We start from the raw sequence: 12,112 nt of genomic DNA on the forward strand, positions 1-12,112 counted from the left end.
GAGCAGCCCAGCCACATTCCACCAGGCCTCACACCAGTGCCCGCACCCTCCCCCCAACTAGGAGCCAACCAGCTCCCCCAAGCCTGGCTTCCACGTCCCGTGGGGACCCAACGGGACTGGGCTCCGGGAGGGCTCCTGCATAGCAGGACAGGTCCCCCAAGGCACGAGGACGACTCCTAGGCCTCCAACTCCAGCCCCATTTGTGCCATGGCCCGAGCCCCCATCACAACCAACTCATTAAAAGATGCCCCAAACATCTAAATCTCAGGCTGAGAGGCTCCAAGGCTGTAGCCAGAAAGCCACGTGGAAGCTGAATCAGCCGTCAGCGCTGCAGGACAGGTGGGGCGGGGGCAGCGGGCGGCAGGTGCCTCACCTCTGTGCCGTGCTGCAGCTCGAACTTGTAAAAGAAGGCCCAGGCATCCCCCAGGTCCGAGTCGATCTTCACGGTGCGGTGGAACCACTCCCGGGCCTTGGTGATCTTCCGCTCGCTCCAGAACAGCCTGGGGGGAAGCAGCAGGGCGGGACCGAGTGAGCGGCCAGGGGACGGCGCTGGGGGGCACTCTGGGGCTGGCCCTGGCCTCCTCGGGCCACAGCCCGCTCCCGGGTGCGCTGGACGACGAGCCCGCTCAGTCTAGTGACCTGCCACAGGCAGCCACAGTGGCACAGAGCCTGGCTCAGGCGCTGCTGGTCTTGTCCTCTCCCTGGAGAGCTTGGGCTTCCCACAGGGGTGCCGAGGAATCAGTCCTGACCACCCAGAAACCACTCCAGGTGACTAACCTGAAACCCTCCTTCAAGTGTCTAACCAAAGCATTTCTTAAAAAACCACCCACAGAGCAAGAACTTCAAACTCCCTTAAATTATTTTCCTTTGAGTAAAATACAGGGAGATGAAAGTAATAAACCTGACAGAAATTAAATCAAGGCTCTGATTAGGGAAAGTGAAGTGAAGTTTCTGCCTGCTCCTCCATATTCACCTTCTGGAACGTTCTGCCCTACCAGGCAGCTCCAGCGGGAACCCAAGCCAACACTGAGAACCTGGGCTATACCAGCAGACACAGCAACCTGAAAACTAGGTCCAGGAGAGGATCCACAGCATCAGAAACCAAGTAAGGGGCCCAGGGAGCCTTGCCGACATGCCAGCGAGGGGAGGGCAGGCCAGCGGGGAGGCGCGGTGGGCACTCGGACAGCGGCCCACCGGGGCCTCTGGGTGGCTTCCATCCTCCACCCAGCTCCGCAGCCAGAAGCACCCGAGCAGACGTGCACCACGCACCCTCCAGGCAGCTGTTCGGGCTGCTCTCAGCTACAAAACCGAAATAATGTCATACTCTGATAGCTTGATTGTTTTTTAAGCCTTGTGGTATTCTTAATTGCTAATGTTAGATAAACTGTGATTTAAAGAGCACAAACCCAGATAGCAGCACACAGAGCACCCGCCTGGGAACAGCAAGGAGGGACCTGTTTACCTTACAAAGCCTTTTATGAGGTTTTATGGCAGCCCTATCGGGAGTGGAGTAGAAGGCGGAAGGGCAGGAGCCTCCCAGGTGGCGGGGGGCCCAGGCTGCGCCTCAGGGGCCCGAGGGAAGCCCTGAGCGCAGTGCCCTCGGCCCCCACGGAGGAGGTGCCGGCAGGAGCTGAGCAAGCAGGTGGGCCAGGCTCCTGCCGGGGCAGCAACAGCACACAGGAGCTCCTGGGCCCCACACACCCCCCGGCCCAGGGGAGAGCCCAAGGAGCCCTCCTAGCCCGGCCACACCCAACCCCGGCCAGGTACTCAGGCTGCTCCTCTCAGGCCGTCCATCATCCTCCTTCTAGAAGGGAGAAGAGACCCTGCGGGGCCAGGAGGTTCTGAAGGCCCTCCACGCCTCCCCAGGGAGCCCGGGACCCAGCACCCTGCATGAGCTTGCAGCGGGAGGTCACCTGCTCACCTCCTCTTGCCCTTGAGGCTGGGAGGTGGCCTCCACACCCTCAGGCACGCTGAGCCTGACCAACAGGCCCTGGATTGTTCCCGGGCTCACACAGGTCAAAGGGTCTGCTTTCTGGCCCTAACGCAATGGAAACAACTGTCTTGCTTACAGCCCTCTGAACCAAAGAAGGTTCGCTTGTAACCTAAATTCCGTGTGGCCCAGCGTCAGCAGGCCTGTCTGTTCTGCAACCCAAGGCCCGCATAGGGATAAACTGAAGAGTAGTGGAGACAGAGAGAGCAGAGCCACAGGAAAGAACCAGGACAGAGGGTCGGAGTCCAGGACGACCCAGGCCATCCAGGTAGCCCATGTCCAGGGGGCCTCTGCCCAGAGATGCGCTCGGACGTGGAGCTGCGGAGGCCGCGGACCAGGGGAGCCCGCCCTGCTCCAGGGACCAGTGAGGGGCTCAGCACCGCCACGAGGACACCTACTCACTTGGCCACAGCCAGGAGCACGTGGGGGTCGTGCTCACACCTCTTCAGGGCATCCACGCTCTTGGTCTTTCGCTGGGGCCTCGCCTCCAGGAAGACGGCTTCAGACCACAGGACCCCTGAAATCCAGACACACAGACGTCTGCCTCAGCTTTCATATGTGCCTGTCCACACACAGGCTGCCCAAGGGCAGCCTTCGAAGACTGAGGGTGTCCACAGCTGCACCTCCCGCATGGCCACTCACGTCTGCTTGGGCAGAAGAGCAGAGGCCGCCTGTGCCGCCCGCCCCACTGCCCACCTGGAGCCACAGGGCCCCACTGGCACGGATGGGACAACATCCTGGGGGCGGCTAGGCTGGAAGTCCCAACAACTTCCAAGGGTTCACTCCCAGGGCCTCAGTGACTTCACAGCTGAGAATTTATTGTAACAAAATAACCAAAAGTGCTACTAAAGATTCAGGCAGAAAGACGACCTGGGATTGATAGCAGCCTGCAAACTGACCCCCAGTGAGTGGTGTATTTCTGACATACACGCAGGTAATTCTACGATGCCACTAAAAACTGTGCGTTCTTAAGAATTCAATAATGAAAAATTCTCACAAAATTTTCAGCTTTAAAAAAAGGCACGGGGGGCTTCCCTGGTGGCGCAGTGGTTGAGAGTCTGCCTGCCGATGCAGGGGACACGGGTTCGTGCCCCGGTCCGGCAAGATCCCACATGCCGCGGAGCGGCTGGGCCCGTGAGTCATGGCCGCTGAGCCTGCGCGACTTAAAAAAAAAAATAAAATAAAAAAATAAAAATAAAAAAAGGCACGGGGCTTCCCTGCCTGGTGGCGCAGTGGTTAAGAACCCACCTGCCAATGCAGGGGACACGGGTTTGAGCCCTGGTCCAGGAAGATCCCACACGCTGCAGAGCAACTAAGCCCGGGTGACACAACTACTGAGCCTGCACTCTAGAGCCCACGAGCCACAACCACTGAAGCCCGCGCCCCTAGAACCCGTGCTCCGCAACAAGTGATGCCACCGCGATGAGAAGCCCGCGCACCACAAGGAAGAGTAGCTCCTGCTCGCCGCAACTAGAGGAAGCCCACGTGCGGCAACGAAGACCCAACACAGCCCAAAAAAAGGGCACAAAACCAAACGCACAGTATGACTTTGACTTTGTGGAATAACACAAGCTGTAAAAACACAAACAAGCTAAAAGCGATGATTTCCGAGTGCTGGGCTTACAGGTGATTTTCACGTCCCCTTTTCTGCTCCAGATTCGTTCATACCGCACGTGCACTAACTTACAGACTTGAGATGAAACAGTAAAAAACTAAATGATGTATGTAAAAAAATGGTAGCACCTCAGAACATGAGGTCAAACTCCTCACGCTGAGGCTTGAGTTCAATCGTCTAAGTGACCGAGTGTAACAGATGTATTTTTGTCTGTCTGAACCTGATGCCCCTGTCTGCAGCCTGGGAGCGGGGTGCTCACCGGAGTTGGGGCACTCCTGCAGCGCCTTGGCCATGAGCGTGCTGGCGATGTTCTTCAGCCCTGCGCGGTACTCCAGCCGCACAGACTCCAGCCTGCGGAGAGAGGCCCGAGGCGGGGGTCGAGTGCCGTCCACTGGCAGCCCGATGACAAGCGGAAGGTCCTGGGGAGCTGCAGGGGCTGGATTTCCCTGCTCTGCCCAGCGGCTCATCTACCAGAGGAGGGAGATGCTGGTGACCCGCACCCTCAAGCCGCCGCAGTAGGCGACACCTGGGATTCTGATGTCATCGAGGTGCGAATGAAGACGGCCAGGATGAAGACAGACAGGCCTGCTGACGGCTGCTGGGGCACCTCACTGAGCTGACACCCTGAAGGCGCTCGCTGCATCTCTGTGTGCACAGCCTCCTATGCATATTCTTCACCCGGCAAACGCCTATTCATCCCTCAAGGCCTTTCCCAGATATCACCTCTTCTGTAGAGTCCACTCTCTCGGCGTCATCCACTCCCGATGCCCTGGCTCTCCTGGGGAACCCTTAATCTGAACACAAGCTACACCGTGGCCAACTACCTTCAGGCCCGTCTGAACCCTCCCACGGCTGAGACAGGACTCCTCACGGCTGGCACCTTCCCACAGAGCCTGAGCTGGAAATGCTGCACCAAGTCCTCGGCCTGAGTGTGTGAGCGAGGCTGGCTCATGGGGGGCGGCGCAGGGACTCACCACAGGCCGGGGTTCTTCGGGTTCTTCAGGCGAGACTTCTCCAGAATGGCCCGAGCTCGGGTCAGCTGCCCAACCTTCTCCTCCAGCCGGGAGAGCAAAAGCCACAGGGGTGTGGAGTGGGGACATTTCTTCAACTGCAGCCACAGACACAAGTGAGAGAGGGCTCAGCTGGCATCTGGGGGGGCTGTAACAGCCGTGGTGGCTCCTCGAGCCGGGAGTGAGGACCACCTTTGCCCCCAGAGACCCAGGCGTGTGTCTACACGCACGGCCGACTGTGCACACGTGCACGGGGTGTGTGTTCATGAGCACGCTGTGGGTGTCTACACAGCAGCTTGTGCCTTACGTGGGCCGTAAACCGTACCCCGCTGAGTGCAGCGTGCACGGCTTGGTGGGGGGCAGACTCCGGGACCGGGTTAGAGGACGGGCCTGCCCCGAGCCCGGCGCCCGCCCGGGGAGAGGGCGCGCGGCTCACCCCCTGGCTGTAGGCCTCCCGGGCCTTGTCCACAAGCTCCTCCTGCTCCTCGACCTGGCCCTTCATCATCCAGAGCTTGGGGAAGTCCTCATAGTGCTTCAGGGCCTCCTCGCAGAGCTCCTGCGCAGCCGCGATGTTCCCCAGCACCCACTCCAGCTTCACAGACTTCATGAACACCTGAGGGGTCAGACGGCCTCAGCCCGGCTCTGGTGCCGGGCCTGGGCTGGGCCGGCACCTCCCTGGCGCTCGCCTGACCGAGAGCTCGCCCTGAACGCCGTCTCGTATCTTTTGGGACAAGCTAGGGCTACACACATGAATGCATTTTAAAGCCAAGAGTGAACAAATGAGCTCCGAGTACCGTGGCCTCAGGCGGGATGCGGGGCGCGGCGGTCCCCGCATGTGGCGGGCGGGACGGCTCTGCTTACCCGGGCGGTGGGCGCGCTGCTCCGGGCCTTGGCCAGCAGCCTGCGGGCCCGCTCGTACTCGTTGTTCTCGGACTCCAGCTTCACGGCCGCCAGCCAGATCTCCTCGCTGTTGGGGTTAGCCTGCGGGGCAAGCACGCAGCATCAGCAGCGAGCAGGGCGAGGGTACCCTAATCAAAGGCAGCCCGCCGGGGAGCCAGACCGGGCCTCACTCTGCAGCAGGACGTCTAATCCAGGCATGTCCTGGGCTAACGGGGAACGGAGCAGAGTCCAGCCCCAGGACACCGACTTCCTCACAAACAGGCCAGCCTGTCTCACTGCCACAGACGTGCAGCCTCCATGGCACTGGGGCCATGGTGCCAACCGCCACCCTCTGCCTGCTGACGCCGCCCTGCGTCAGCAACCCTGCTCTTTCCCAAGCCTAGCAATGAGGAACTGGCCGTCCCAGTGTGTCAACGTGGATAGGACGGAAGGATGCCCGGGACATCACGGATGGCGCGGAGAGGGCTCCCGGGGTCAGGACTGGGTCACGTACAACCCAGAGTCCAGCAGACATGTGGGTGGTGCCCTCCAGCCTCCTGAAAGCACAGCCAGCTGCTGGCCACACTCAGCCTGACCACGTCCCCAACCTGAGAAGCACCCCCCCCCAACCGGTGGCAGCTAAGGAGAAGAGGGGCAGAGACAGGCAGCACTGCCCAGGCAGTGGCGGGAGAGCGCCGGAACCACTGGGAGAGGAGGCGTGTCCTCCACCCTGGGCGCCCAGACGACAGCTGAGAGCAGAAGGGAGACCCAGGCCAGGCCCCTGCACGTGTTTACTCAGGGAAGGACAGACTTTATTATGCCAGCCTGGGTGACAACACAGTGACATAGACTCTCTAGTTTAATGCAGGCACCTATGCTCCGGCGGGGACTGGACACCCTAATGTTCACGTAGGCAAGTGGCTGTCGCCGTGCCCTCGTGTGGGGACATGGTGCTCCAGCTGCTGCCCTGTCCCTCCTGTCTCCCTGAGTCTGTGTTGTGGAACACTTAGCCCGAGGTCAGACTGAGTGGCGGCAAATGAGAGGTAGGTGTCCATCGTCTGGGCCATTTTTCCTCCTCTCAGGGCCCCTCAGGGCCCCACTGCCCACAGAGCAGCCCAAGTCCCACGCGGCCTGACCATGCTCGGCCCCTCTAGGGTCAGCTCCTGTCGACGAGGGGGCGGGGCTTGAGGAGGGCACGGGACCCTGGAGCCCTCAGGCCAAGGCCCACCCCTCACCCACCTGGAAGGCCAGAGCCAGGATGCTCCTCGCGGCGGGCACGTCCCCGGCCAGCCACTTGGACTTGGCGCCCATGAGCCACAGCACCTCTGCTTTGGGACAGTGGGCCACGGCCCGCTGCAGCAGGGCCTCCAGGGACTCCCTGAAAGACAGGGGCTGGTCACCACCAGAGAATGCAGGCCGCTCTCAGCCAAGCCGCGGGCACTGAAAAGACAGTTAGCGCTTCAAAGTTCCACGCCGTCAATGATTTACCAGACTTCTACAACGGGGAGCGAGTGGGGAAATCTTTTCTCTCCATAAAGGCTCGAAAGTCAACTACTGAAGAGGGTGCTACAAAGCAATGCATTGTTCAAACAGCAGGGTCTGATGGAACCTCTCAGGAGAGCCTTTTACAGCCGTGTGTCCTGGAGGCGTGATAACTTTGCGGTCTGGGGGCCGGGGGCCTTTTCATCTCTAACCACAGATCCGCCGATAAAGATTATGACCCGAGTCTACTCTCCGGCATCCAGAGAAACTGTCTTATTGGAAGAAAGTTATTTTAGGTCACCATCAAGCAAGAAGCCTGGGTTTCAGGTGTGAAGCCCCCAACCCCTGCACAGCCCCCCACCCCTGTAATACCCCCGGCACAGACGACCTCCCCGGGGCTCGGCAGCAAGACCGAGTGAGCGCACAGAATCGTCTGCGTGGCATGAAGCTCGACACTGGAACCAACACCCCCAGGTCTGAAGCACTTGGCCCCCTCATCCCGCCAAGGACACCGGAGCCGGGGGAGGGGAACTGCCCCTGAACCCAGGGACCAAGAGCCCCGGGAGCAACCCTGCTCTAGACAGGACTGTCCGGGTGAACTTGTACAGGGTGAACTGGCAGGGTCATTTCAAAATGTCCCCAGAGGAGTTAACTGCAAAACACACAGCAGCCGGTGGGACCGGGAACTTCGGCAGCAAAGCCCAAGACTGATCGATGAGACAAAAGAAAAGCAACAGGGGCTCCGTGCTCCCAGCTGCAGCCCAGGAGGGACCAGGAGGCCCGAGCAGAGAGGACGCAGCAGAGGACCCAGGCAGAGGCTGCCCACCTGACTGCAGACGTTGCGACATCTAATTTAATCAGCAGTTACAGCCAATAAGGCAGACCCGAAAGGTTTTTTCAATTAAAGAGGACAATGAAAGAAAACTGTCAAGGACCTCCTCGGAGCACAAAAACCAGCCCAAACCCAAATGCAGCTGAAATGAAAAACAGGCCTGCCGGGGCCCAGATGCCGCACCGCCCACGCTGCCGAAGCCAGAGCCCCACAGACATGGGACTTCGGGCTCCAGCCCTGCCCCAGGGACCCCTCAAACCACCAGTGCCCCTGGCTCAGCTGCAGGCACTTGGGCAGATGGGCCCCTCAGTGCCTTGGCACTATACAACAGCAGCAACGCTAGCACAGAAGGTGCCAGAAAGACAGCCTGGCTGAAAAGCCCAAGAGCTTCCGCCCCTCGCCGCAGAGGCTGGACCTCGAACAAGGCCCTGGCCCACCCGCGGGGACAAGAGGCCTGAGCCGGCGCAGGGCGGCGGGCCTGCCACGTACCTGGTGCCGTGGTTCTTCTCAAAGTACGCGGCCCGCAGCCACACACTCTTCTTGCTGGGGAAGACCTGCAGGGCGTAGGCGTAGATGGCTCGGGCACACTCCAGGGCGCTGTGGGCTACACACTAGGGCAGAAAGAGGGCCATGAGCAGGGCGGCTCGGCACCGACCCAGAAGGGGTACCCACTCTGTGACTCCTGACCTGAGCCCTGTAGGCCGGTTACAAAGACTCTGGGGCTTCCGTGGCCCCACGGGACCAAATGACAGTCGCTCAGGGCCTGGGGGATGGGCAGGCCAGCCCATCTCAGGGGGTGAGCCCTGGAAAGCCCCACGCTCGTGGGCACCGAGGGCTTCCGCTCTTCCCGCAGCTCACAAAGCGCCGAGGACAGCTGCCTGCTCCAGCCCAAGTGAAGAGACGACAGAGAAACGGAAGGAGGTTTGAAAGGGCTCCAGAGTTACTGCTCCCACAGTCTGTCATCTGTCTGCAGGGTGATGGCCGCCGAGGCCCCCGTGTTCTCAAGGGCGATGAGGAAAGCAGGGGGAAGCACAGAGTTCAAGTCCTCACTCAGAATTAAAAGGGCCCGACAACCAGAGAGAGCTGGGCTCTTCCCACGGGCAGAGGCCGTGGCGGCCTGCGAGGTCATTCTTCACACTTCTCTGTCTGAAATGTCATGTAACAAAAAGCCTTGAGGCCACGATGGTTGGCACTGGAGACTCTTTAGTGCTTACGAGGCACCCGGGTCACACGTGTGACACTGCGTGAGTTCCATGCAGACAGCGGCCACGGCCTGCATCCAGGGACCGGAGGGGCAGGAGAGCGCCCACACGAACAAGGGAGAAAGAAAAGCTCTGCCCTGCAGGAGTCCAGCTGATCAACTCTCGTCAAACGCAGAAGCCACGATATCTAGAAAACCAGCACCTGACAGATCCCGCAGTAATAACTGACAGGAGCCAAAAGCATCCTTAATGGACCCGCAAACTCGTAGGTCAAAGTTTGGAGAGCAACGGCATGTTTACACAGTCTCAGTGTCTTCCCACAAAATACTCACTAGTTACAAAGGGCCACAGCAGCCTTCCAGGGGAGGGACCTGGCGGGCACCGCCTGAGCTGCTCAGAGGATGTGCCCCCACCGACCCAGCAGGACAGAGTCCTACGAAGATCAGAGCCCGGCCATGAGGACACAGCGTGGAGACCAAACCAAGGGGCCTGTACCCTCAAAAAAGTCACACTCATGCAAAACGACAGACCAAAGCCCTCCCCCGAACTCTCGGGGCCACGGAGACCTGTGGATATGACCCTGGGCAGCTCCTCAACCAGAACACAGTTGGGTTTTTCCTTTTGCCAAAAGGCACTCAGTGAGCCAGGTGGTGAAATGTGAGTAAGGCCTCAGATTACACCGTAGTCCTACATCAGCACTGATCTCCTGAGCTCGACAGCTATGCTGTGGTTGCGTAAGAGAAGGTCCCCTTTTAGAGAAACACACGCTGAAATGTCTAGAGGGAAAGGGCCACCACATGCACAGTGCACTCCCAAACAGTTCGGGGCACGCGCGCGTGCCAGTGTGTGCACGAGGGGAGCACAAAAGCAAACGTGGGGAAATGGGTAAGTCTGGGGGAGCCTAGGTGTGGGGTGTAAACGAATTCCTCTTACAGCTTTGCAACTTTTCTGTAAGTCTAAAGTTACTTTTAAATCAAAGGCTATTGGGCTTCCCCGGTGGCGCGGTGGTTAAGAACCCGCCTGCCAATGCAGGGGACACGGGTTCGAGCCCTGGTCTGGGAAGGTCCCGTATGCCGCGGAGCAACTAAGCCCGTGCGCCACAACTACTGAGCCTGCGCTCTAGAGCCCGTGAGCCACAACTACTGAGCCTGTGCTCCGTATGCCGCGGAGCAACTAAGCCCGTGAGCCACAACTACTGAGCCTGTGCTCCACAACAAGAGAAGCCACTGCAATGAGAAGCCCGCACACCCCAACAAAGAGCAGCCCCCACTCGCTGCAACTAGAGAAAGCCTGCGTGCAACAACGAAGACCCAATGCAGCCAAAAATGAATTAAGTAAATAAACAAATAAAATAAGATAAAAACCAGCAGATCAGAAAGATTCCCAAAGCAGAGCAGCTCCCCACAAACACAGACTCCAGGCCCACGCGGCCACACTCACGCTGTCGGCATCTTCCATCCACGTGTGCTTCCGGTCTTCCTCCTCAATGCCAATCCCGATCACGGCACGCATGACCGCCTGGCAGGTGGCCACACTCCCAGCCTTGTCACACTCCTCGGCATCCTGAAAGAGGGACACAGAACCGAACTTGCCACCCAGAGCTGCAGAAGCCTGACATGCGGACGCAGTGCCCGGATGGAGCGGGCTGCAGGTGGTGAGCTCCAAGGCTTCCGACGCCCTCGTGGCCCTGCCACTGCCCACTGACTGTGCTCACCCTTCCCTGACACCCAGCAGGTGAGTACTCCACAAATCCCTGACCTACCCACTTAACAGACATCGCATAAGCACCTACTGTGTACAAAGTACTAGAGTAGGCAACTCAGTGGCCATAAGGGGTTGCTATGCAAAGAAAGTTCCAAAGCACTTGGGGGTAAAAGATGAGGTCACTCACACTCGTACTGTCGGCCTGGGATCCAGATTTGAAATGGACAAAAGGAAGAGCCACTCTAACCCAAAGAGGCAGACCTGACTGGGGGAAGGAGCCCGGCACACGGAAGGTGAGACAGAAACCTGGGGAGGGACCAGCCACCCGGGCGTTCCGGCAGGCAGGGGGCACGGGCTGACCAGCAGAAAAGCACTGGTCTTCAGGACAGCAGCTCTCAGGACAGGCAGAGAGAAGACCGTCGTGGTTCCAGAGACGAGACACCGAGTGCCACTGAAGCCTCCTGCACAGCCGGTGGGAAGGACCAGCAATGCAGAGAGGGACGCGCGTTTACACACGTCAGACCGATGACATCGAAGTGTGCGGGCAAAGGTGGGGACAGAGGTACATGCGTGCGGCTGAGGATGGACACAGCGACGACCTCTACCGCGGACAGCTTCAAGCTCCCTATCAAAACAAAACTCACACAGGCTGACCCAGCAACGCCTTTTAAGGAACATACTCCCAGTCGTTCAAAACGACGGATGCGCCAGGACGCTTCTGTAGTGCTGTCTGCAACAGCTAAAGGAGTAGGAAGCACCCTGCCGATGCCATCACCCAGAGACTCCAGGCTGGCTGGACACGCCGAGCCAGGCTTCCCCGGCTGTGAGAGGAGCACAGCACAGCAGCCCTCGCCTGAGCCCCTCGGGCATGGTAATAAGCATCAGAAAGGCATCCCAGGCAGACGAGAGCCAAGGGCAAAGGCTCAGGAGAGGGCACAGGCTGACCCACAGCCAAGGGGCAGAGCTCAGCGCCCCAGAAGAGCACGGAGGGCAGAGCGCCAGGCACGAGAGAGGAGAGCCACACAAGGAGACAGCCCTGGGTATCCACTCTAGAGAGGGGCCCCCGCGCTCTCCACTGAGCACAACCCAGCACAGGCGGGCTGGAAAACCATCCAATAGGATTAGTGGGAGTGGTCCTCGGAGCACAGCTGGGTCCAGGAACAGCGCCTGTTCCCACCGGCCAGAGCGGAGACCCCCAGGAGATACATGGCACTGAGCACAACACCCAGGAGAGTGAGCCCCAAACTGCCCCACACTGGCTACGGTCGGTCCCACCCAGCAAGTGTCGAGGCAAGACCCACGGGGTCAGAACGTTTCCAGTAACAGAACCACGCTCAACATCGAAGCCCAGAATGCTCACGGCGGCACAAAAGCATCTGGCACCCAACAAGGGAAAAG

General features: G+C 59.7%; 1 protein-coding gene across 1 annotated transcript in view; it reads right to left on the bottom strand.

The window, feature by feature from the left end:
- Positions 1-12,112, bottom strand: part of PRPF6 (pre-mRNA processing factor 6) — a 33,547-nt gene that overhangs the window by 341 nt on the left and 21,094 nt on the right. The window contains exons 12-20 of the mRNA XM_024750254.1: positions 10,451-10,573; positions 8,298-8,419; positions 6,734-6,872; positions 5,477-5,596; positions 5,052-5,228; positions 4,580-4,713; positions 3,865-3,956; positions 2,393-2,507; positions 374-500 (exon numbers count right to left, since the gene is read on the bottom strand). Coding sequence (XP_024606022.1) covers positions 374-500; positions 2,393-2,507; positions 3,865-3,956; positions 4,580-4,713; positions 5,052-5,228; positions 5,477-5,596; positions 6,734-6,872; positions 8,298-8,419; positions 10,451-10,573 — 1,149 coding nt within the window. The remainder of the gene's footprint in view (positions 1-373; positions 501-2,392; positions 2,508-3,864; positions 3,957-4,579; positions 4,714-5,051; positions 5,229-5,476; positions 5,597-6,733; positions 6,873-8,297; positions 8,420-10,450; positions 10,574-12,112) is intronic.

The sequence above is a fragment of the Neophocaena asiaeorientalis genome, unplaced genomic scaffold (assembly GCF_003031525.2).
Source record: "Neophocaena asiaeorientalis asiaeorientalis breed wild unplaced genomic scaffold, Neophocaena_asiaeorientalis_V1.1 scaffold606, whole genome shotgun sequence".
Taxonomy (NCBI): Eukaryota; Metazoa; Chordata; class Mammalia; order Artiodactyla; family Phocoenidae; genus Neophocaena; species Neophocaena asiaeorientalis.